Source organism: Micromys minutus (assembly GCF_963924665.1).
Source record: "Micromys minutus genome assembly, chromosome: 24".
NCBI classification, from domain to species: Eukaryota; Metazoa; Chordata; class Mammalia; order Rodentia; family Muridae; genus Micromys; species Micromys minutus.
The window spans coordinates 46,508,959-46,535,037 of NC_137959.1; the positions used below are offsets into that span (position 1 = coordinate 46,508,959).

The window sequence follows — 26,079 nt, forward strand, 5'->3', positions numbered from 1 at the left end:
ACTGGAAAGAAAGAAGTCGTTTAAGAACAAGCTCAAGAGTCTCTCCCTTGAGCTGAAGAGATGGCTCAGCAGTTAAGAGCACTGACTACTCTTCCAGAGGTCCTGAGTTCAATTCCCAGCAACACCTTGGGTCTGTCTACACAGGGGCTTGTGCTCACTATCAGCTTTACTCTCGTTTGTATATAAAATTGCAATTTGAAACCTGTCTAAACATCTACCTTTGCATTTCAAATTCCACTGAAAAACAAAGCCTGTGTGACCGCCTCATACAGAGCTGTTAACTTAAGGACCTGAAAGTAATGAGCAAAAAATATATAGATATATAAACACCATACAGTTGCAAGGTTTTGTGGTTTTTTTTTTAAACACAAGCAGAGCTAAAGTTTCAAAATTAATATTTTAAAATGAAATCTAGGGGCTGGAGAGAGATGGCTCAGCAGTTAAGAGCACTGACTGCTCTTCCAGAGGTCCTGAGTTCAATCTCCAGCAACCACATGGTGGCTCATAACCATCTGTAATGGGATCTGATGCCCTCTTCTGGCATGCGGGTGTACATACAGATAGACCATTCATTTAAAAACAAACAAAACCACATAAATAATTTTTTTTAAAAAGTCTATCTGCTAGAGTATGAATCGCCTGTTGCCCTTTAAGCAACAATGACACCTATGTGCTGAGCACTCCATGTTCTAGGTATTACACACAATGACACCTGTGTGCTGAGCACTCCATGTTCTAGGTATTACACACAATGACACCTGTGTGCTGAGCACTCCATGTACTAGGTATTACACACAATGACATTTGTGTGCTGAGCACTCCATGTACTAGGTATTACACACAATGACATCTGTGTGCTGAGCACTCCATGTTCTAGGTATTACACACAATGACATCTGTGTGCTGAGCACTCCATGTTCTAGGTATTACACACAATGACATCTGTATGCTGAGCACTCCATGTTCTAGGTATTACACACAATGACACCTGTGTGCTGAGCACTCCATGTACTAGGTATTACACACAATGACACCTGTGTGCTGAGCACTCCATGTACTAGGTATTACACACAATGACATCTGTGTGCTGAGCACTCCATGTACTAGGTATTACACACAATGACACCTGTGTGCTGAGCACTCCATGTTCTAGGTATTACACACAATGACATCTGTGTGCTGAGCACTCCATGTACTAGGTATTACACACAATGACACCTGTGTGCTGAGCACTCCATGTACTAGGTATTACACACAATGACACCTGTGTGCTGAGCACTCCATGTACTAGGTATTACACACAATGACACCTGTGTGCTGAGCACTCCATGTACTAGGTATTACACACAATGACACCTGTGTGCTGAGCACTCCATGTTCTAGGTATTACACACAATGACACCTGTGTGCTGAGCACTCCATGTTCTAGGTATTAGACATGAAGTGCTTTACAGGATGTTTCATCCTAGAGGCAGTTACTATGATTCACACATGCCGGAAGGCTGAAGAAACGGGGGAAGCACAGAGCAGGTGTGGACATGGGGGTCTCTAACTGCAGAGTGCAAGGCCTTTCTCCTGCAGCACACTGGCCAGAACCATCAACCACTGACAAATTCCTTTAGACAGCACAAGGGAACAAGGCTGTGAAAGATCAGCACTGCTTAGGACTCTTCCACAGCATGCACAGTTCTCTCTGTGTGCATGTGTGTGCAGGCTGAACATCTGTAGCCAGGGCTGGCCTGGAACTCACAATCCTTTCTCAGCCTCCCAAGTGCTGGGATTACAGGTGTACCACCAGCAGGCTCTCCCCTTACCTAGTCTTCAGCTATGCTCTGCCGTCAAGCAGTCCCACAATTCCCTGCTAAAGTGAGAGGCAGATCCAAAAGCAGGAACCAAGTTACCCTCAAGTCCTGTCCTGAGGGATAGAATCTCACGCCCTTAGTTTGTCTATGTCTCATATAGGGTCCATGTCCCACAGAGGTCGTGTGGCAGAAGATGTGACCTACAGCTACTTCAACCTTGCAGAAAGAGGCCACCTCTGCTCCACGATGGTGCAGACGGTGTGGGCAGTGACTGACTCAAGCAGCATTTATTTCCTTTATCTCATGTGGAGTGGAGTGACCCTTCGAGGCCTGGCACCAAGAAGTAATGGGTCAATGCTCCCTCCTTCCACTCCCTGCAACCCTGCACAATGCTTCGCTGCCATCCTGCAGATGTGTGGGCTCACCGCGCATCACATTAAACACTCACAATCGCACAGCCAAGGAGAAGATTACCTGGAGCATTGTTGAAAAGTGTCTTATTGCTTCATCGTAGAGACCGCTGCCGACCAGCACATAAGCAATAGCTGCGAGACGAAACAGAAAAAGATCGGAGAAAGGGAGAAAGGCAGGCGGGTCTGTAGTCATAAGTCCACTCTGCCTAGTCTCAAAACGTGGCTCCGAGAAAGGGGTGCCGTTAAAGAACCTAGAAGCAAGCACACAAGATGCCACGGGTGCCCCCCCCCCACATTTGCTTTCCAGAACAGGCTACGCAGCCTACAGGCAGCATGGAGACTGGGATGTGAGAACCTGGCATACCTCATAGCGTTTCTCAGCACTGCAAGAGCCCCAGACCGTTAGCAGTGGAGGGCTCTTACTCTCTGAGTGGTTGCTAAGAGGACGGTGCAATCATCTCCCCCACTTGCAGACAAGGAGATGAAGCACCCGTGGCTGAAGGGCTGCCTGACAAGAGTGTGCTGAGTGGGGCCTGAGAGCAGGTCCAGGCTCTGGAGCCACGCTTGCCGGACTGCCACACAAGGCACAAGCCCAGCTTTCTGAACCTAAGATGATAAAGGCTGCCTGACGGCTAAAGTAGGTGAGCCTGGCTGTACCTCAGAAACTTCGCCAAACTCCCTGTTTCTTGCTTAATAAGCCAGTGGTAAATTTTCTTAAAAAGTCCTCTCAGATACAGTTTTAGGATTCTGTATTTTCCCATAACTGGTATTATCTCCTGTACAGAAATTGAGTTTTAAAACAGAAGAGGGCTGAGAGGTGGCTCAGAGACTAAGAGCACCGACTGCTCTTGCACGGAACATGGATGCAGGTCCCAGCACTCACATGAGTAACAACTATCTGTAACTCTAGTTCCAGGAGATCCAACACCCTCGTCTGACTTCCAAGGTCACACACACAGTACACACACATACATGTGGGCAAAACATACATTCTCATAAAACACACACACACACACACACACACACACACACACACACACACACACACACGTATTCTTTAAAAAAAATAAAATGAAACAGAACTTCAGGGAAACCCTTGGTTTGGAACATAGATCTCTCTGGGCTCTACCAAATACCCCTCAAAAGAGAACAAATAGAACCCCAATTCTGCCATATCTACCCACAACTTCAAAAAATACTAATCTATATCTCACTCAAACATAAAGTTATTGGGGTATATATTTTACTGTGGAGGCCCAGAGATAAAGCAAAACAACACAACAACCAAAACAAAAACCTGGAACTGCTACAGTTCCAGCAGAGATCTCTACAGTTAGCAACTTGTTTCTGGACACTGCTCTGCCAATAGTTTTTTTTTTTTTTTTTTTTTTTTTTTTTTTCCCAAGAATCGCTGTCACACAGAAGACCCCACCTCAGCTCAAGCTTCCTGGATTGTCCCTTAGGATGCATAAGGTGGGCTCACACCAAGGCGTGTTTATGTTGTTCTGTTTTTCTCTCTATTCTGGCTGCATGCATACCTAGCACACACATGCCTGGTGCTCACGGAGGCCGAAGGGGGGTCAGATCCATGGGAACTGGAGTTACAAGCAGCTATGGGGTGCTGGGAATAGAACTTGGGTCCTCTAGAAGAGCAGCTGGTTCTCTGAGTCATCTCTCCAGCCCCCACGCCCAAGCTTGAGGTATTATTTACTAAGTGGAGATTCTGCTGAAAGAATCAGCCTGACCAACACCTTCAAAGACAGCTAGTTCTCAGTTACCCAGAGAACAGCAAAGGTAGCAGTGTTCCACAGTGACCAAGCAGAGGAGGACTCTGCATAGGAGGACTAAGCTACTAATGACAAGGGGACAGACAGCCACAATAAGGATGAAATGATCATGACAGTCAGAGGCCTTCGGGTGCCTCCTGTAGCCACAAGCAGGAACTTGGGTCCATCTGCTCTGTGTGGCCCTGTGCTGGCTGTGGGTCCACTCGTCACATGTGAGCTCACTGACCCCAGCAACCATTAGATGCTGGGAACCCCACCTGCTTTAAAGCATGCCAGGAATGGCCAAACCACGAAGCTCCTCTGAATGAACGAATGTGAGTGTTCCCACCTCCAGTGCTGACCTGGGCCTCCTTCCTTTCACTTCCTTGCTGTTCACAATGACTGCACATGACTCCACTAGCACAGAGTGGCTGATCTTACTCACATTACTTTTAATTTCCATAGAAACCCAGGGCTAGAATAGTCCTTACTGACCCTTGCAAAACTCTTTTCTTCCTTCCTTCCTGCCTTCCTTCCCTTTGTTTGAGCCAGGGCCTCCTGTGTCCCAGGTTGTCTCTTATTTAGCCAAGGATGACTATGACTTTTGATCCTCCTCTTTCCACCTTCCAAGTGCTGGGATTATACCACACCTAGTTTATGTTGTGCTGGGGACCAAACCCAGGGCCTCCTACATATTAAGCAAGCATTCCAGCAGTTGACACACATCCCCAGCCCCACCCAAATCTTTGGTCATGATGCACACCACACAGAACCTCAGGAAGGCCTTATATGCATGACTGACTGGCAGTGCCAGTCTCCTAGCTGCTCCTCCCACCTGGCTTCCGAATCTGTATCTGATCACGGCTCTGGGCAGGTGTTACGGGGTGCTCCCATGGCTCTGGGCAGGTGTTATGGGGTGCTCCCATGGCTCTGGGCAGGTGTTACGGGGTGCTCCCATGGCTCTGGGCAGGTGTTACGGGGTGCTCCCATGGCTCTGGGCAGGTGTTACAGGGTGCTCCCATGGCTCTGGGCAGGTGTTACGGGGTGCTCCCATGGCTCTGGGCAGGTGTTACGGGGTGCTCCCATGGCTCTGGGCAGGTGTTATGGGGTGCTCCCATGGCTCTGGGCAGGTGTTATGGGGTGCTCCCATGGCTCTGGGCAGGTGTTATGGGGTTCACCCATGGCTCTGGGCAGGTGTTATGGGGTTCACCCATGGCTCTGGGCAGGTGTTACGGGGTGCTCCCATGGCTCTGGGCAGATGTTACGGGGTGCTCCCATGGCTCTGGGCAGGTGTTATGGGGTTCACCCATGGCTCTGGGCAGGTGTTATGGGGTGCTCCCATGGCTCTGGGCAGGTGTTATGGGGTGCTCCCATGGCTCTGGGCAGGTGTTATGGGGTGCTCCCATGGCTCTGGGCAGGTGTTATGGGGTGCTCCCATGGCTCTGGGCAGGTGTTATGGGGTGCTTCCATGGCTCTGGGCAGGTGTTACGGGGTGCTCCCAGACTGGATTCTCACCTAATTCTTCATTGGTGCTGTCGTTGTCAGTAGCAAACGGGAATCTCTTCTGCTCTGCAATAGACTTGGCCTGGCTCTGAAAACAAACAAACATCTCTTAGCTTCTAACAAACGATGCAAGCCCTGCATGAGAAGCCTGTGTTTGACAAGGCTGGAGCTGGGTTGAGCTCTAGGGAAGCAGAACACATGGCCACTGTTAGCTGACTGAACTTTGAGAACATGGTTTGCGGGTGAATGCTCTGGTTCCCTATCACCGGAGCTTCTGTTTCCAAGAGTGTGTCTCTCTTCTGTGGGGATTAGTCCTCCTGGCTACTCCAAGTGCCCCTGCATTTGTGCCCACAGGATCCTTTGTGCCTTTAATTATGTTGAGGAGATCGGTCCTTCAGCATGGCCTGAACGCAGAACACCAGGGAAAGCAATATAAATATTCTAGGATCCACAGCTACATGACAGACATGAAAGAATCTGGCCAGAAACACGTCATGTTACTAAATGCTCCCCAGTAATGCACACAGCCATGTAGTGTGAGGCATAAGGCTGGCGTGTGTCTAGGCAGACACAGAGACTATGTGTGACCGGAATGTCAGGACAGGGCACAAACTATAGGAAACAGAAAATAAGCTGCCTCAGAAGCAAGGACTTTCTTAAAGGCAGTATCTTGTTATATAGGCCTTGATGATCCAAAACTCTGCGGAGCCCAGGCTGGCCTTGAACTCAAAGCCATCCTCCTACTGTTGCCGTCCAAGTGCTGGGTTCACAGCCATGTCCCACCACACGTGACTGGACACTCTTACATGTATCGTCAGCCACCATACAGCCGGTTCCAAAGGGATCTGGAGATAAATCACATTTTGGAATACAGGCGGCTGCTACTTCTCCAGAGGCTCTGCCAGCCAACTCCAAATGGTGACACAGGTGGCCTACAGCACCTGCATTAAAACCATGGGGGCTGGCAAAATGACTCAGTGGGTGAAGGTGCAGGCTGACTTCCTGAATTTGAGCCACAGAACACACAAAAAGAAAACCAATTCCTACAAGTGGTCCTCTGACTCTTACACGTGCACACGTACACACATATAAGTAAGTAAATAAGTGTAAAAGTGTTATTAAAGCAATTCCAGGCTGGAGCTGCCACAGACACAACTCAAACTCCTAGGCACATATGTAGGAAAATCTACTCCAGAAAGGACTAGAGGTCCGGTACCCAGGCAAACCTAGAGGATGGGATCTGGAGACAGCTCCAAATCTAAGTTTGTCTTTTCTCACAGCACAGAGCCTGCTGGGACATATGACTAAATAGCTGAGCGATTCGGTGTGACCCATGAACCACACTGCTAACCAGTGAATGGACCACTGCGTTCAATACGGTTACAGGACCTCCTGTCATACACCGCAGAGCTCTGCTTGCCTGTAAAGCCAAGAGCAAGCTAGCTCAGATCCAAACACAGAGGGCAGAGGGTGCTGCCCCCTGAGGTGGCAACCCCAGCGTCATGGGAATGCCCCACATTCTGGCTCTTAGTCAAACCTCAGTCACAGGGGAACTCAAAGTACAAAGTCCACAGGTGGGGACCTGGCCAGTGTTCAGCAGAATGGAGGGACACATACCAGAATCTTTTCAGTGTTGAGAGAAAGCAGCGAGTCACAGGGTGCTGAGCCTCTCAGTTCACAGTCGGACTCATGGAAGTTCAAAAATGATGACTCTGCAAAGCAAGCATTCTGTGTCACTCAGTCACCTTAGGGAATTTAAGGGTTGTAAGCTGAAATCTTAAGATGCCCTCAGAACCAAACTGGAGGCAAGTTAAAGTTCAGAGGCTTTCTCAACTCCAGTTGTGTGGTGTTGTGCAGGATACAAGAGCTCCCCGACTGGAGACTGGGGTCGGGAGGAGTCTGACTATTCTAGGAGTTGGGCAGAGCTGTCACTGTCTACAACCCAGATGCCAGTGGCTGTCAAGCAGCTGAGCTAAACACCTCTCTGTATGGCAGCATCTACCTCAGGTTTAACACATAGCTGCTCACATGTGTGCACATACCCCATACACACTCACACAAGAACAAAGGAGACTTAACACCACAAGACATGTACTAAGGGTCCAGAGTCCAAAATACATAAATGTGTCCTACAACTCAACAGGGAAAAAGACAATCAGATTATAAACGAGTGAAGAGCCTTGATGGGCGGCGACTTCCTAAAGATATACAAAAGCTACTGACCGCAAGAAAAGGCCGCCATTATTAGAGGAACGTAATCTGAAACACACTAAGGACCAACGCCCAGCCCACAGGACGGCGGTGAGAAGCTGGAAACGTGGGCACTGGTGGAGGGACTGTACAGTGGTTTAGCCACCGGAGAAAATGTGTTGGCAGTTCCTCAGGTCACATAGAACCACCAACATGACCCAGCAACTCCATCTGTGAATATATCAAGAACTGAATGTAGGAACTCAATCAAATGCTGTACAGGGTTCGTAAGAATAGTAGTAGTACCCGAAAGGAGGCTAACAGCCCAAGTAGTCAGAACAGATAAACTGGGAGAGATGCCCATGATGGATTGATTATCCATCCGAAAAATGAAATGCTCGTATATACAACATGGAAAAGTGTCTCATCGGTGAAACTCAGCCACAGTGACAGGACAGGAAAGTTCACAGAGTATACAACTCCCAAAGGGCCACTTGGGTAACTATGAGGACAGAAGGAGAAATGGCTTCTCTAGGGCTGAGGAACTGAGTAGACAGGAAACACCCCGCATCAGTGGTTAAAACCCCTTTGGGGGCCAAATACCCTTTCACAGGGGTCACCTGAGACCACTGGGGAACACAGAAATTTACATTACAATTTATAACAGTAGCATAAATTGCAGTGATGAAGTATCAAGCTAATTGTATGGCTGAGGGGCACTGTAACTTGAGGAACTGTGTTAAGGGAGGTTGAGGACCACTGACTGGCACATGAGATAAGGACCCTCCAGGAGAGGGACAGAAATGTTCCAAGTAGTGCAGATCTCAGGAAACGTACAACTGTCAGGGTTTCTCCACAACAGCTCGTTTTGAATTGTGAAAACCTCACTCCCAGCAGCTGTTTCAAAAGTGCCACACTGATTAAAGGGCACCAAGCTTGGCCCTAGGAACCATCTAAGGCAAAGAACAGAGTTCTGAGCAATAGCTAGCCCCCCTCACCCCCACCCCCGTCAGCCAAGCCCAGAGGAACAAAGGCAGTGACACCCCAAGGACAGCAGCAGACCTGGATGCCACAAGAGCTCCTGCTGCCTTGGATCACAGCACACTAGGTAAGGGCACCTGTCACCAAGTCTGGTGACCTGAGTTCAGTCCCTGAAACCCACAAGGTAGAGGGAGAACTGGTTCCTGCAAGTTAGCCTTTGACCTCCACACGTGCACTGTGACACAGGCATGTGTGTGTGTGTGTGTGTGCCTGTGTTTGTGTGTGCATATATGCGTGTACAAGTATGTGAGCACACACTGAATAAGCAAACAAGCAGATAAATAAATGTAAAATATATTTTTTAAAGAAGGCTTGGAAGACCAGGTTTGGGGAAGCATACCTTTAACCCCAGGACTTGGGAGACAAAGGCAGAGACTGTCTGTGAGTTCCAGACCAGCCAGAGCTGTATACTGCCTCAAAGAGCCAAAAACAACATAAATAGGAGGCTTGGCAGTAAGGAGTGAGTCAAGGCGGAGTGCCCCATTCCCACCTCATCACCTCTGTCCTAATGGCTTGACCTTGCAGACTCCAACTGCAATAATGCGCTTCTCCCAGTTTTAAATGGCCTCCACCACGAACACTGCACACCACGGACACTGTCCCATCCCTGCGTCCGCACTGATGGACAGTATTTTGCCAGGATAAGCGCTGAACCACAGGGTGTGAACGACCCTGAGTCTCTCGGTCTGTTGCTCGCTCACTCTCCCTGCAGTAGGTCCGGAGGCTGAGAGTAGCAACACTGCTTTTGGCCTTTCTTAGCCGAGGGCTCAATGCTAGCCTGGAACTTTCGATCCTCCTGCTTTGCCTGAGGTGCTAGGGTCACAGGTGTTCTCTGACACACCCAGCTTCTTTTGCTTGTTTTCCGACCACTTGGGTCTACTGCAGCATAGCACATGAACAAGGGCTGAGCGGACAGGCTTAGGAGTGCTGTCAATGTGATCTTACAGTGGACCGTCAGCTGAGACCGTCATGAAGGGCTGGGCAGTTCCACTTAACTAAGACCAAGAACCGGCACAGGCGAGGGAGGAAGGCCGAGTTTAAATGACCGCCGCCCCACTTGCTTGACGACAGTGTCTCTCACTTAAAGGGCACACACCTATTCCAGTGATTTGCCGATTTCACCAAACTCCTTTCTCTCACACCATAGAGCTAGCTAGCTGTTCCTCCGCACCTCTTGGGTAGGCTCCTGAACTTAGTGTTTTCAGGGGACGAGGCCTCATGTTCATGGTGCTCTTCCCCTGCCTCACCCTATTGCTTGGGAGGCAATGTCCTGCTGGTTTAGAGCTCAGGCATCCGGCAGCTGTTTGACGCTGGGCATGGCCTTTAGTGCCCTTACTTCTGTGCCTCTTTCTTTATGATGGGAGGAGCCACAACCAATAGCAGCTAAGGACACAGCTCAGCTTGCAGAAAATAAAAAGTAGCAGTTCCCTGGCATGGGTTTAGTGTTATTTAAAAAGTAACAAAAACACACACACACACACACACACACACAAAAAAATCCAACCATTTACTTACCGGTGTGTGTATGTGGAGTATTATTTAATATATATATTACATATAATATATATAAGTATATAAATATACATACATATATATATATAATGCCACAGTGTACTTATAGAAAGCACTTCTCTCCATCATGTGGGTCCCAGGTTCTAACAGGGGTCATCAGGCCCTGGAAACTGCCTTTACACACTGAGCCATCTCATTGACCTGGGTTGTATATCTATCTGAAGTATTTGGACTAGAAGCCTTTCAGATTGAGGTTTTTAATTTAAAAGATTTATGAGCTCAGGTGCTCTGCTTGAATTTGCTCATATGCACCACTTGCTGGTCAGTAGCCCCAGAAGCTTGAGGGCATCTTTACCCACTAGACCATGTCACTGACTCAATTCTGGGATTATTTATCCCAACAAATTCAACATGTTTAAGGCTATGAGTCATTATTCAGACAGAGGGCAGTATTCAACATGGACTGCGCTAAAGTCCCCAAATGGATGGAGGCACCGCAATGAAAGCTACCTGAGGACATGGAGCACAGGACTGTCACCTAGAGGCAGACAAGTCTGTCACTTAAAAACTCTGAATAAGGGTTGAAATGTGGCTCAGCGGGTAAAGCCCTTGCACAGCAAGCACAAAACTTCAGCACCGCAATAAAACCAGGTGTGGTAGCACACTCCTGCGATCCTAGCATTTGGGGAAATAGAGGCAGAACAATTCGAAGTTAAGTAAGTCTGCTGTGTAGACACATAATATCTCAAAGGGGAAAAAAACCTTACCTTAGCTCATCATTCCTCTTACTGCAAAGGAGAAACTAAAGGCATCTTGGAAGTTTATAAATACATGTGACTGGATTACTAAAATGTGGCTTCAGATGTCTGTAAAGAACCAGCCAGCATTCCGCTAGAATGACACACTGGGAAGGTTCGTACAAGAGCAGAAAACCTGAATTCTTTAGTTAGTGGGCTAGTTCCAACTGAATCAGTCCTTAGTTTGCTAGATCCATAAAAGGGAGTGGTCAGAGATGTGTCTGGGATCTATTCGACATTACTCTCTCCAGAGCTCCCACTGTCAGCACGGGGAGTCTTCGTTCACGCTTGTACAACAGCAGCGACTCGGAACTCCACGCCCCCAACTGCCCAGTGTCACTCCTCTATTTAGGTGTCTGGAGTCTACTCACCCTATACCAAACTCAGCGTGCAACACACTCAGCAGTGCCTGGCACACACACAGCTTTCCTGTGGCTGTGCATCCCAAAACACTAGGATCCGTGATTCATTTTAATACACATGGAAAGTCTGAAGTCCTAAGTATTATTTAAAAATACAAGTTTTGGGGCTAGCGAGATGGCTCAGCGGTTAAGAGCATTGACTGCTCTTCCAGAGGACCTGAGTTCAGTTCCCAGCAACCAAGTAGTGGTTTAGTACCATCTATAAAAATCGATCTGATGCTCTTTTGGCATACAGGTGTACATGTAGATAGAACACTCATACTTTAAAAAAAATAAATAAAACTAATTAAAAATAAGTAAATAAATAAAACTACAAGTTTCAAGCCTCAAGCCTGTTAGTTCCAGCACTCGGGAGGCAGAGGCAGGTGGATCTCTAAGTTCGAGGTCAGCCTGGTCTACAGTCTAAGACAGTCAGGGATACACAGAAAACCCTGACTTGAAAAGAATAAAAAACAAACAAACAAACAAACAAACAAACAAATACAACTCTCAACAAGTTTAAGGTGCAGGGTTTGCTGTAATGAAACTATGCAGATGGTTTCCTCTCCTTTGAAGAAGTAGAATTATTTTTTCAGGTCTGAAGCAGGCCAAGTGGTTAAGACCCAAGTTTGGTTCCTAACACTCACAATCACCTATAACCCCAGCTTCAGATGACTAGATGCCCCCTTTGACCTCTATGACAGCCCATGCATACCTACCACCCTCCACAAAGACGTAAACATGAGTAAATCATTTTAAAAAATATTATCTTCTCCTGGAAAGATAGGATCAAAAACATTATAAACTATTTTCAGTAAGAAACAAAAATATACTAGAGGTCAAAATATCACCATGGGCTAGGGAACATGTAAGCCCAGGGCAGAGATACAAGGCATCCTTGCGGGTTTGCTGGTTCATGATTTTCCCTGGGACCAGCCAGGCCAGCCACTGCTGACAAACACCCTTCAGCCTCCTTTGCTGGCTCTCACTGGAACCATTTGCTCTCTCATGGCAGGGGGTGCTGCAGTTAAGAGAGTAAGTGTGAACAAGTCTGATCAGCTGCACGCTGAGACCCAAGCAGGCATCCCTTCAGCACCTAGTGCCTGAGAATATCACTGAGGGACAGTTATGCAGCTCTTTGCCCCAAGTCTAGAGTCTGGCTTAATGTGGGCAAGCAAGAAAATGACCATAGCATTTCAAAGGTTCCCTCAGTGATCTGGGAGACCTGTTAGGTTCTGGATATCAAAAGTAGATCATTGTGTTGGTGGTATGGAGACTCTAAATAGACTATAATAGCCCCTCAGGCTATGACACGCTTACTTGCCTATCCTGAATTTGTCCCCACAGTCTAGGACAGGTGCCTGAGGAAAGGTTCAGAGTCCAATTTCCACATAATGGTCCAGGGTTGGGAGAAACAGAAAAGAGGCATTTCCCTACCAAGAGCCCTTTAGAGGTTAAGACAAAACCTGTCGGCAAAGCTGAGCATGGAAGCTCACACTTGTAATCCCAGCACTTGGGGGTTAAAGAGAAGGACCATGGTAAATGCAAGTTCAAAGCCAGCCTGAGCTCAGAGAGATCCTTTCTCAAAAACAAAGAAAGCAAAGCAACTATTGCCTGTTCTGTTCTTCCTTCTATAGCTGGGGCTTTAGGAGCTAGCCTTTTCATTGTGTCTCAAGTTTTCCCTTCTGAGACAAAGAGCTGCCCATCCAACAGGGTAAATAAGCCACCAAACTAACAAGGCCAAATGAGGAAATAAAACCTCACATTCAAGTAAACAGAGACTCCTATTAACAGACGAGACAAGTTCACGACAGGTAACCCCCTCCTCTGAATCAGGAGGTGATATTAATAATGATCATTAGGTTCACTAAAGAATGCTGGCCACATCAGGGACACTGTTGGCAGGCAAGGCAGGGGCACAAAATAGGTCCAAAAGCCATTCCAAGAAGCCAGATGGTGCTCAAAGGAAGTCAGATGGCACTAATCTTGAGACTCCATCTCAGCTAAGAAACTAGGTAGTGTCTGGTCAGGCATAAGGTGCTGGACATCAGCTAGCTACTTACTACTAGGTACGTTAGACCCAAGCCTTTCCTACGGTAAGTCGGAGGGTCTCCCAGAGGGGAAGGGACTGTGGAGAGGGTACTGATAGATAAAAATGCCCACTGTACAACTCAAAACAGAAAGAGCATGTGCATTTTGCCCTGAGTGTTGTTGCATGACTTATTCTACAAGCCTACAACGTCTGACTTCAATGAATGAGCCCGAGCGGCAGGAATGCACCCAGGAATCTGGCCTGAAGCTCTCTAAAGTCGGGGTACATCTGAAGAGCACGGATCAGTGTTGAAATCATTCCACAAATCCAACCTGTTTACATCTCTCATGATTGGATTCCTGGGGTGGGGACTGAGCAAGTCACCCACCGGGGCAAGCAGAAAGAAGTCTGACTTCCTGGCCCGTGCACGCCAGCAGGCACCTTCCAGGAGAGTCCGAGACCCCGCCGCCCGCCTGAGCCCAACCGCGGTGCCCCAACCTCCCAGGTTCTTCCACTCTGGGCAGGGGCGGCCGAAAGGAGAGGGCGGCTCGGCCCACTCACCGCACTCCGGGTACTGGTCCGCCCAGTCCCCCGACTGCGGGCAGCCACCGCCCGCCGGGGCCTCCTGCTGCTGCCGGTGCTGAAGCTCCTGCTTCAGCAAGGACAGCGGAGAATAGTGCTCGGTGGCCCGCGCGCAAGTCAGCGCCCCCAGCAGCAGGAGCAGCGGCCGCACCACCGCGGCACCCAAGCTGCCCGAGCAGCCGCAGCCACAGCCGGCAGGTGCCATCTTCCCGCACGGCGCAGGCGCGGCCCAGCTCTGCCCGCCGCGGGCAGGTGGGCGCGGCGCGCAGCTGCAGTACCCGCTGGTAGTCGTAGTCCGTACCCAGTTAGCCTCAAGCTCTCATTCAGCGCATGGACTACAAGTCCCAGTAAGACCCTGGGTGCGCCTTCCAAAGCCAGTCCAGGCGTTTTCCGCCAGCGGCCGGAAGTAGAAACCCTGGAGTGGCCATGGGGACAGGCGGGCGTAGGGGGACGCGGTCCGGGAAAGGCACAGAAGGCTCGGCGGCGGCTTCGTCCTCTTGCTTATATCGTTGTATCGAGTGTAACCAGGAGGCCCGGGAGCTGTACCGGGACTACAACCACGGCGTACTCAAGATAACCATCTGCGTGAGCGCGCCGGGGGGCGGGGCGCAGCTAGGAAGGCGGATCCGAACGTGCTGTGGTCCAGGGCGAGCTTGAGCACGTGGGGGAGGAGTGGTCCTTATGATGGTGTGAAAGAGAAAGCGAGGATGTGCTTGAAGACTGCCTAGGCCATGGATGTTCTAAGACTTATGGCACCCAGGAGTGCTGGCGCATTTCTGTGACTCCAGCACTCCACTCGCATGCCAGGCAGGAGGAGGATCTCGAGTTGGACGCCAACCTCGGTTACCTAGAGAGAGACTGTTTCAAACAAATAAACGAGTGATGGAGAGAGATGTGATTCACTAAGGAAATAGGAACTGTAGCAGGAAGCGTGTCATTCTCTTGAGCCTGAGGAGATGGAAGCAGTGTTTGAGGTCCGGTGCTTTAGATATATCTTAGAGGTAAACGGTGTCTTTTCAGGGTACTTGTCAATGAAATCGTAAATAATACAACAATTTAACCAAAATAGAAAACATTTATCACGGCCAGGGATGTTGCTCTGTTTGTAGGGTGCTTGCCTGACATGCAGGTAGCCTTAGATTCCATCTCCAACAACGTTTCTGCAATTGGAAAACGGAGACAGGCAGTCCAGAAGAGAGAGAGGGAGAGATAGAATAAATGTCTGTGTGTTTTCTGTTTATACTCAAAATGAAGGCAGGAGGAAACATTGGAGAGGGTGCTGGTGGAAAGGACCCACTGACCCATTAGGTCTACTGATGGAGAAAGTCAGCGAGCTCCCTATGTGTTGGGTGTCATGAAGAGAGGATGGACAACACAGGGCATGCCACCTGGGAGTAGAAGTAGCCTCTTTGGGTAGAGGTCACTGGCATCTCATTGTAACAATCTTCAGATGGTGAGGTGGCTTGCTGTCTTAGCCTTCTAAACTAAGGTTCCTGAGGTGAGAGAATAATGTCTCCGGGTGATTAGCTTCATGGAGCCCATGAAGCTCTGGGGAAGAAGAGCTCTTGTTATGTGGTACCCACAGCACAGGCTGTGATACAGAGGAACACGAGTTCTGCATTTCCTGATGCTGGTCTTTCCCCTCCTGCTTCCAAATGGGTCTGCCTCCCTGTTCTTACATTTGGGATACCGTTCAAATTTGAAAGATAGAGAAATGGACTTGCCAACTTAACAGTTTCTCTTATCACTAATGTTCCATCTCTGGGCTTGAACCTCATGCCTGAGGGGAGGAGATAGGCTCCACTCCAGTTCGAAGGAAGGGGATCTGGGAAGAGCCTCTGTCCTGAGCTCGATATCTGAATGTGGTGGCTCTTACCTCACAAGTAGTTTCAGGTTATTGAAAGATGGGAACCTTTGTGCCTCCATTTTGACAGAGATTGACACTTGAAAGGGCAGCACACCTGCTGATTCACTTGGTGCCCATACCCGGAGAGGCGTGGTGTGGATCCGTTCTTTTATGTTGTGTTTCCATACAGGGTTACAGTTCTAGGTGTAGTGTAACTAAAAGATGAACCTGGTCTGCCTGTTGTTTCTGTCTCTGCTGTTGGGATCACAGCCTCTCTTTTCCTCAGTGAGGTGCGTTGGTGCAGCTTTGAAACTAATACTGTTTCCGTGTCCACAGGGTGTGTTCACAGCCTGTGATTTGATGTGATTCAACAACCAGTTCTGATCCTTCTCCTCACAGCACAGGAGAATGAGAGGAAGCCATTTGGAAGCTGAGGGAGTCTTGATTTGGATGACATAGACTCGGACTGTAACCCCAAGTCTATGCAAACAGCACAGCACCCTCCACTGTGTCTGTGGTAGCAAAGAAAGAACATTCTCTTTTTAAGTTCCCCATCTCATTGGAGAAAAGCTTAGGGTTTCTGACACTATCCTCATCTCTGTTCACCTGTAGCTCTCAGAAGCTAGACTATAGGGACTTGAACATCTGTCTCCAGATCCAGAGTCATAGTCTACACCACAGCTTGTCAGCCAAAGTGTGTTAGGGAGATTAGCTTTTAAGGATTGGAAGGCGGAATTGGATGCTTTTGTACCTGGAGTATGTCTTTAAATCAGATTCCTGACTTACTTCTGTCTGTTTTGTTTTGTGATTTCAGGCAGGGTCTCCTTTTCAGCCCTTGCTGACTCAGCATCTTCCTAAATCTGTGTCTTTAACTCTGGGGTTATAGTTACGTGTTAGCACATCCACCTTTCTTTTTAGATTTTTGAGAGTAAATCTTAAATATTAGTATTTCTAGTTAGAAGCTTATATTTAGTTACCATGAAGCCACTTCTTACATGGGTGGGCATTTGTACTTAGAGGATTTAAATAGCTGCTATTTTAATAGATGTTAATTTGTCTGCTCTAATATTATTTTGTATTTTTCTCCAGAAATCCTGCCAAAAACCAGTAGACAAATACATTGAATATGATCCTGTTATTATCTTGATTAATGCCATTTTATGCAAAACTCAGGCCTATAGGCATATTCTTTTCAACACTAAAATAAATGTAAGTTATGGTATTGTAAATTTTTTTTAAATTTGTATGTGTGTGTGTCTCGAAGGAGGAAGGATATATACCCTATTGCAGTGATTGTGACGGCTGGAGTTGCAGACAACTACGTGCCTCCTGTCTTGGGTATAGAACACAACTCCTGTCCTCTGTAAAAGCAATATAAAAGAGACCGCCAAGCTCTCTTTCCAACCTTGGCTTTAAATTATTTTTAAAGTTACCGGATGCTTTTGCATTTAAAAGAAATAACAGTTTCAAATAGAGAATATATAACAATTCTGACTGGGAATTTTTTTTCCTCTCTTTTGTCTTTTAAGTTTTCTAGAAGTAATAGATACTAATTTAAGAGTGTGCAGTGCTTAGTAACTGCTTACGGATGTGGGCACAGAGAGACTTTGGCAACATAGTCTGGATGCCTCTAGCATTTTACCTCTTAAAATGTTGACTTTGAGCAGAATAAGGCTAACCGTAGTTGGTTAGCTAGGTGAATAGCGGCTCACCTCACTGCTGTGACCTAATACCCTCACAGTTTGAGTCTGTTCAGACTCAGGGAGGCATGTTGATGAGAGGTGAGACTGCTTAGCAGAGAAATGCCAGAGCTTAGATGCCTTTGTTTCCCCTCCATTCCCAGCCAGGGATCCAGCCAAAGGACCTTGTGGGTGTCTACCTTATCAGTGCAGGCGGTGGTTTTGTTGTTTGTTTTGTTTTTCCAACAGCTAGTATTTTATTCAGATAAGCAGTCTCATTATAGGTGGTCCAAGAACATTCAAATAAGAACTCAAATAAGATAAAATCAGATGTTAAAGGTTGGTTTTAAAGCTTCATAGCCGATGAACAATGCCACCTTTGCCTGTGATCTCTACAATATGAAGCTATATTCACATCTCAGTGGCCACCAAGCCATTCAGCACAGCTTCCTTAACTGTAAGCTGTTTCAGGCTACCAGCTTTAGGACTTTGAATATCTTTTTCACACCCTGACTAGCTGTAGGGAATTGGAAGAACTGGCTCAACATGTGGCCAGTCAAGGATTCCAGTAAGTTAGGCATCAATCACCAGTGGCAAGACCGTCCACAAAGTTATGGACAATCTTGGCCATGGTCTAAAATGGAAGGTCTGTCTCTCCAAACCACCAGCAGAATGCCACCCTAGGTGTTTTGTAATCTAATTAATTTGACAATCAAAATCCAACTCAGGGGGCTGGAGAGATGGCTTAGTGGTTAAGAGCACTGACTGCTCTTTCAAAGGTCCTGAGTTCAATTCCCAGCAACCACATGGTGGCTCACAACCATCGGTAATGAGATCTGATGCCCTCTTCTGGTGTGTTTGAAGACAGCTACAGTGCATTCACATAAAATAAATAAATAAATCTTTTTTTAAAAATCCAACACAGAATAGTAAACAATTACAGTTGGATCTGGGAAGCAAACATTAAAGGAAAACTATTTTTTAAAACCACCATTAAATGCATTTTGCACCCTGCTGTTAAAAAAATCCAGGGCATAAAAAAACAAGTCAAAAGAGGTCCTAGCACTTAAGGTTGGGTCTTTCATATTTGCACTTTTCATACTGAGCCGTAAGTGGCTGATAGTTGGGGTTGAACTGACAGGTAAGTGCAAGACAGCAGGTGAATTTGAAACTTGGATGAAACTTTTCTAGTATTTAGTCTGTCCCAATTATTGCATGGTATATACTTAAAACAAATTATTTGTTGTGAATCAAAAACTCAAATTTGACTATGTATATGTATATCTATTTGCTTAATTTGGTCCTCCTAAATTTTGGCAGAACTAGACAATGCAGTGGTCTTTCCCTCAAATAGTCACAGCCTTTTAAGTAACCAGAGTGTTGATCTTCAAGCTGGCTTACACACTGAAAATTTTCTGGGTTGGGTAAGGGAGCCCTTCCCAAACCATCTCAGTTAGCATCTCTGTATATGACATTGGGGGACAACCTTTCCAGATGTTTCCAGAGTATAACCTGAGGACCTATGTGCCAGCCAGCTGAGGAGCCTCAGAACCTGAGACTGGGTCAGGTTGGATTGGGTTTACAAACATCCCAAACATACATCTCCACTGCTAGTTACCTGAGGAAGCTCAGTTTTCAGGAAAGGTGGTCCAACCGGGGAAATTGGTAAACAGGTGTGCTAAATCTTTAGCTGGGTATGGTAATACACACCTTTAATTCCAACACTAAGACAGAGGCCAGCCTGTTCTACAAAGTGAGTTAGTTCCAAGACAGTACACTCAGGGTTACACAGAGAACCTGTCGTGGAAAAGCCAAACACACACATACACACTAGGGTCTATCCAGGAATTACTACAATATACACCTACCCAGGTTTTACCCCTAAAAATTTTGACTCCAGACTGGATCCTCTGATGGTCCAAGCTTGGAAATCCCCCCCCCCCCCATGGATTTCCAATAAACACTGCTAGTTAAGAACTTCTAACTCACACGAAGAATGTAATTAGCCAGTTAATCACATTGGAAATCCACATGGGTGATTCTCAACACAGCTACTGAGTGGAATGTGGCGCACATTTAAAGTACTTGGAAGGCTGAGGCAGGAGGCCTATCTGGAGTTCCAGACCAGCCTGGACTACATAGCAAGACCTTAAACAAAACAAACAACAAAGCCAATAACCCCTACACCTGCTTAGCTGCGGTGCGCCTCTTGGCGTGCCTTCAGCTCACGACTTCTTACCGATCCAGTGGTGCTGTCTTTGGCTGTCAGATCCATGGGAAACTCTGCATGTTCTGTCTGCTCTGTGAAGCATACCTGCGGTGGTGGCAGCTGCAGGACTCAAGCCAGAGTCCAGCCCCCGATGACTTCATCCGCTACGCCAAGGAGTGGGACTTCTACAGGATGTTTGTGATCGCCTCTTTCGGTAAGAACATGCTGCGGGTCTGTGTTTAGCTGACTTGCCTGTGTTTGGAAGCACCTTTCATAGAAATTAAAACCCATGGCTTTCTCTCGAGGATCTGAATTGTATTGAATTAATTGCTATTACAACTTTATTTCTCATTTCCAACCTTTTCTGCTTCAGAAGCCTTGGACTTGAGCCAGGCTGTGGCATATTCCTGTACTCCAACTGCTCTGGAGGCTGGAATCCAACAAGCTTTGGGGCCAGTCTTAGCAAAATAGACTTCACCTCCAAAAGAGATTAGAAACAGCCCTTCCATTCATTACACAGCACTGTTTCAGGAATTCTCACGTGTGATGTCTTCCACACTATATTCTGGATCACAGGCTCTTTTGTCCCCTATCAGCCACCATCCCTCTCCTCCCTGGTACTATCCATCTTCTCAGAACTCCCAAGTATCCACATCTGACCTAGACCTCCTGACCTCTGGACCCCTGTCTGCCTGCTGCGCACCAGCCCCACTACACAGCTAGTAAGCTGCCATCTCCAAGCCTGGTCTTGCTCTGCCTCTGCACACAGCCTCCTACTGTAGGTTGCTAAGACCAAAGGCCTCGGTGTCCCACCTAGAGCCTCCTTGGAGCCCCCTGTTCAGTTATGGAATGCCTCGGTCATTCCATCTTCAGGATAGTTCTGCCTGCGTGTCTGCGTGGGAGGGACTCCATGGCTCCGGCCTGGCACTGTTCCCACGGTCTCTTTCCCTTTCTGATAAGCCCAGTGCCCATAGGGATCTTTCTGCACAGTGACAGGGTGTTTGGAGTGGATCTCAGTGCCCCTCCTGCCCCCGCTCTAGCCTACTCTGACCCAGCTGTTTGTGGCCCAGGAAGCCTCTGGCTGACTCCCTTAGAACTAGCTCTGTCGTGCCTCTCACCAAACACAGTGCTGTGGTTGTTACTAACTTCTTGCTGATCTGCCTTCACCCTCTTATGTCAAACCCCTGAGGGTTGGGCCCACCATTGTTGCTCAGTAAGTATTTGTGTGGGTGGCTGAAGGAAGGGTTCCATAGGACATACCCTCCAATCTGACCTTTCCTGTCGGTTAGAGGAGGACGACTCATTCACTGCAGTGGTGCTGACTTACCCAAAGACTACTCAGTGTTCCTGGAAAAGACACTGGAGATGCAGCCATGGAAAAAAACCCAATGTTCTCTCACTCGAGAGCCTAGAATGGAGGGGGTGTGACTTCTTCGCTTGGCTTATGACTGTTTTAATAACCATGATCCACATCAGTTAGAAATGTACAGGATTTATTACCATTTACATCTTACAGACACTAATACTGAGAAAATACTCAAGGGGACTAAAGAACTAGCTCAGTGATGAAGAGCATGTCTGATCTAGCAGTAGACCCAAGTTTAGTTCCCAGCACCCACACCAGGTTCTCACCTACCTCTGATTCCAGCGCCAAGGGATCAGATGCCCTCTCTGGCCTTCACAGCCGCTGGCAATCATGTACATGTACCCACACAAACAGGCACAGATGACTGAAAGTAAAAAGAAACGTGTGTGTGTGTGTGTGTGTGTACATACATACACTGGCTGGCTGGCCAGGGCTACACAGAGAAACCCTGTCTCAAAAAACTTGAAAACAAAACAAAAACCTCAAACACATCACTGAACCCAGGAACTAAAACATAATTTCAGGCTTTAAAGCAGATCTTTCTCAGGATTGGTGGCTCACATCTGTAATCTCAGATATGATCCCATAACTTTGAGGTAAAGTCAGAAGTTCAAGAGCAACCTGGGCATTGTAGCATGGCACCCCCCCCCCCACACACACACACACACTCCTGCCCAAAAAGAAAAAATAAAAACTCTCTAAAAACTATTGGAAAATATTTCCTGGGGCTGGAGAGATGGCTCAGTGGTTAAGAGCACTGACTGCTCTTCCAGAGGTCCTGAGTTCAATTCCCAGCAACCACATGGTGGCTCACAACTATCTGTAATGGGATCTGATGACCTCTTCTGGTGTGTCTGAAGACAGCTACAGTGTAAAATAAATTAAATTTTTTCTTAAAGCCATGCCAGCATGGTTTGACAGGAGACCCAAGGGTGTGCACGTGCTTGTGAGAGAGAAATGGTATTTTGTTACAGTGTTTCTTAGGACACCAGCTGAGTTGGAGTTGGGATTCCTCTGGTTTTCAGGGTTCCATTGGGTGAGTTGTCTGTATTTCTCTCATTTGCTCCATAGAACAAGCTGCCTTTTTTACTGGCATGTTTGCTTTCCTGTGGATTCAGCAACCCACAACAGCAAAAAGAGCACCCGACTTTGTTTTACTGCTGAAAGCGCTGTTGCTGTCCAGCTACGGGAAGCTCCTGCTAATCCCAGCTGTCATCTGGGAGCATGACTACACACCTTTGTGTCTCAGGCTCATTAAAGTGTTTGTGCTGACATCAAATTTCCAGGCAATCAGAGGTGAGTGTGTACCTTCTTATCTGACCTGTCTGCTTCCAGCCTTCTGCAAGGCTGAAGTCCTGGCCCTGGGGCATTACACCCATATTGGTCCTGCATATGTCCGTGACGTCCTATACACAGCAGACATACTCATTTGGTGCTGTGAGTCTTGAGAGCTCATGCATCCACAGCATCTCCTGAGTGAGGCAGCAGCCTTTTGTTACCAGGACTTTATGAAAGGCTGTGAGGAATAAAGGCTTGTCCAAAGTTATAAAACTGGACAGTTAGTTGTCTGGCCAAGAGGAAAATGCCGGGTGGGTGCCTCCCACAGTAAAAGTTTCTGCCCACCAGATGAGTCTTCAGTTTTTAGGCCCTGGGAGAAGCATTGCTGTGAATGCAGCTGCTGCCTGGCCTTCTTGTTGGGCTCTGACTAAACTGATGCTAGTCTCCTTAAAACTTCAAGTTGGATGATGGTGGTTCTGAGACAGTCTCCCTGTCTCCTGTAGAGCAGAGGCTTCGGTTCAGGGCAGTGTAGACTTAAGGGCAGGGTGGGTTTCCTCGGGTCACTTCTCAGGGCAGTGTAGACTTAAGGGCAGGGTGGCTTTCCTCGGGTCACTTCTCAGTGCCATGCAGCTCACAGGCCTGCCACATCCTCGTTCCCTGTGCAGTTGCTGCTTTGTTTTCCAGTGACCCTGAACACCAACCGGAGGCTCTCCCTGTTGGCCGTGTTAAGCGGCTTACTATTAGAGAGTGTCATGGTCTTCTTCTTCCAGAGGATGGAGTGGGATGTGGGCAGTGACTATGCGGTCTACAAGTCTCAGGACTTCTGAAGGTACCAGAAATGTTGACTGTCTCTTGAGTTAACTCATCCTAGGGAACATGGATCATGTCATCATCCCTTCCCTATTAGGCACCAACAACAGACCCAGGGAGTGATCCCACCACAACTGGTTCTGTGGTTGGGAGGACTGTCACAACATGGCACTTTCTTGGGCAGCTGTCCCACCAAGGAAAGTCTCCTCAGCATCTGTTAACTGCCTATGTATCCTGGGGGGCAATAGGGCCTTGTGACCTCTCCCCCATACTGAATGTTGGCAGGCCTGTCTCCACATGGGTAATCACAGATGCTGGGAGTTGAGGGCTGAGGCCTTGTGCTGGAGGTCAGCAATCCAGGAGCATCACACCAGGTGACTGGGCTGGCGCTGTCTATAGCCCCCCCCCCATCCCCTGCGCAGCCCTGTCCTTCAGGCTACTGTCTCCAGGAGAACTGGGTACTGGGCTCCCTGCTCCTCACTTGCCTCCATTGCTGCTTCCCACCGGTCCTCACGGTCGGTCTAACTGTACCCACCCATCCATGGCTGCTGCCGGTTCTCCTTCCCCTTACCTCCTATCACCCAGTCTCCCTCCACACTTCCAGTGCTTCTCTTGTAATATGCTTCCGGCCTTCTGCCTTCTGTGTCTACACAAGGTTCAGGATTCTTGAGTGGGAGCTCTCTGCTGGTCATATGATCTCAGCAGGACTCAGTGTCTCTGAGGACACTTCTGTCTGAGGCCTGAACCCTGCTTGCTTCTCCTCAGCCACACTACCTCCCTGTGCCCAGAGCTACAGGTTCCTTCAGTTTGTTCTTCATCTCCCATTCATCGTGGTCCTTCCTCTGCTGTGCTCAGCTCCCTCCTGTACCTCCCTCTCCATGACCTGTGGGTCCCCTTCTTCCACCAGAGGAAGCAGGATCCTAGAATGAAGAAATGCAGGAGGACTCACAGCAGGAAAGGGAGCCACACTCGGACTCATCCCTTCTTCAGTATATCACCTTGGATGTGGAGCTCTCCACTCCTTACATGCCCTGTGGTACAGCCATTTTCCTTCCTCCTGGGTCTTGGGAACTGTGGCTGCAGGACCTGACCACCCTCCTCCTTGTACATGTGCATCTGAGCTGCTGCTTTCCCTGCCTTCCCCTTTATGAGCCCTAGGTTCACAGTCCTAAACGTCACAGAGCTGCTGCAGCTGTGAGCCTATTGGTCTGTTTCTGTCAAAAAAAAAAAGTTCTGGCTAGTGCTGGGATTCTAGTCCTTCATGTGGAGGGGTAAGTGGGCCTGTTCCACTCAGATCCCTCTCCTGGCCAGTGCCTGACTCTTAATGCGAGAGTATAGCCCTCCATCCGATATGCCCACACTCCAAATGCTACTGGTTCCCTTCTGTAGAGCACTGCCACATCCCCTCCTGTCGAGGAATCTCTCCACACTCTGCCCTGACGCTTCTACCCAGTTGGCATCTCACAGCAGCTGCCTTCCAAATTCCCACCCCAGGCCTCCCAGGGTTGTGTTCCCTGTGCTTCTGTGTATCCAGCTATCTGCTGTAATTCATAGGCAGGAAAATCAGCTCGTGAGTCTTTAGAACCCACTACAGAGCCAGCGGCCTGCTGCCCTATTTTACACTTTGTCTTTTAAGTTACACTGGGGGGAGACCCTGCCGCAGGCTCCTGTGTCCTCCATGGCTCCCAACCAGTCTTGGAAACAAGTCTGTGGTGATAAGAAACGGCCTTACAAAGTAGTCTTGCTCTGTTGTCTACAGCTTTATTCACTCTGTGGCGGAACCAGCTACCTCAAAAGGGAAGGCACAAGAACCCAAGGTCTCTGCTCTCTGACTGAAGCCAAGACTGGGATTTCTGAACGTACCCAGATACTCCCAGGAAGATCTGAACCACCTTATCCGCAAGGTGGAGCGCACCCGGGCAGGCACCGTGGTTCCACAGCTTAGCTCCTTTATCCTTTTAGTCAAAATATTACACCTGTGGCTTTAAACCTGTATTTTGTGCGTTTTTGACAGAAGCACTTTTAAGTTGTCTTTCATAATAAATCAAGCTTTTTATAAATTTCTGGTTCAGTAACTAAGATCGTCTTTTGAGTTCTTAGCCAGAAACAACCAAGATAAGCATTGTAGTTATTTCTGTAGTAGTACAATCAAATACCACAACTAGGGTCTTTATAAAAGAAATTGTTTAATTCAGCTTATGGTTTCAGAGGGTTAGAGTCCATGGTGGCAGAGAGCAGAAACAGCTGAGAGCTCACATCATGAACCATAAGCGGGAGGCACAGGGAGCATTGGGAACCACAGGAGTGTTTGAACCTCAAAGATTGTCCCCAGTGACACACCTCCTCCAACAAGGTTACACCTCCTAATCATTCACAAACAGTTCCACCAACTGGGAACCAGGAATTCAAGTAGATGGGCCTAATGCATGGTGGCTCACTCCTTTAGCCCCAGCACTCTGGAGAGAGAGACAGAAGGGCCTGTGTTCAAGGACAGCCTGGTCTATAAAGCTAGTTTTGGGACAGTTGGGTAAACATAGAAACCGTCTTGCAAAACCTATATACATAAATTTCTGTTGGGGTTATTCTCATCCCAGCCCCCAAAATCATAAAATCCCTGAACGCCACAACCTAGAGATGATTTCTGTCCCAGCCGAGCTGCTAGAGGCGATGCTTCAGTCACAGCTGTGCCCCTTTGCTGGATGAGTGCCTGGTTTCACTCCATACCAGGACTCCGAGGAGCTGACAGTGGTGCTCAAAAGAGGCTAAACAAGACATCAGCCAGCCGTGATGCTGCACAAAATTCGGCTTCTCCAGGCGGAAGCCGTCTGAGCAGCACATTGAGGTCAAGGTCA

At 48.0% G+C, this 26,079-nt stretch overlaps 2 protein-coding genes across 7 annotated transcripts in view; one reads left to right on the plus strand and one right to left on the minus strand.

The window, feature by feature from the left end:
• TTC13 (tetratricopeptide repeat domain 13) overlaps positions 1-14,246 on the minus strand; it is a 50,930-nt gene extending 36,684 nt beyond the window's left edge. For all 6 annotated transcript variants that reach the window (XM_080936724.1, XM_080936723.1, XM_080936722.1 and 3 more), the window contains exons 1-4: positions 14,019-14,246; positions 7,102-7,196; positions 5,497-5,572; positions 2,277-2,347 (exon numbers count right to left, since the gene is read on the minus strand). In XM_080936724.1, the coding sequence (XP_080792850.1) occupies positions 2,277-2,347; positions 5,497-5,572; positions 7,102-7,196; positions 14,019-14,244 (468 nt within the window). In that variant the 5' untranslated portion in view covers positions 14,245-14,246. The remainder of the gene's footprint in view (positions 1-2,276; positions 2,348-5,496; positions 5,573-7,101; positions 7,197-14,018) is intronic.
• Positions 14,247-14,465: 219 nt separating this feature from the next.
• On the plus strand, positions 14,466-25,268 carry ARV1 (ARV1 homolog, fatty acid homeostasis modulator; the record flags this gene model as incomplete). Its single annotated transcript, XM_080936595.1, has 6 exons — positions 14,466-14,624; positions 16,975-17,094; positions 19,834-19,987; positions 22,211-22,435; positions 23,102-23,246; positions 24,987-25,268. The coding sequence occupies 5 exons, from the start codon at positions 14,466-14,468 to the stop codon at positions 23,242-23,244; spliced, it is 801 nt and encodes a 266-aa protein (XP_080792721.1). The 3' UTR covers positions 23,245-23,246; positions 24,987-25,268.
• Positions 25,269-26,079: the final 811 nt, after the last annotated feature.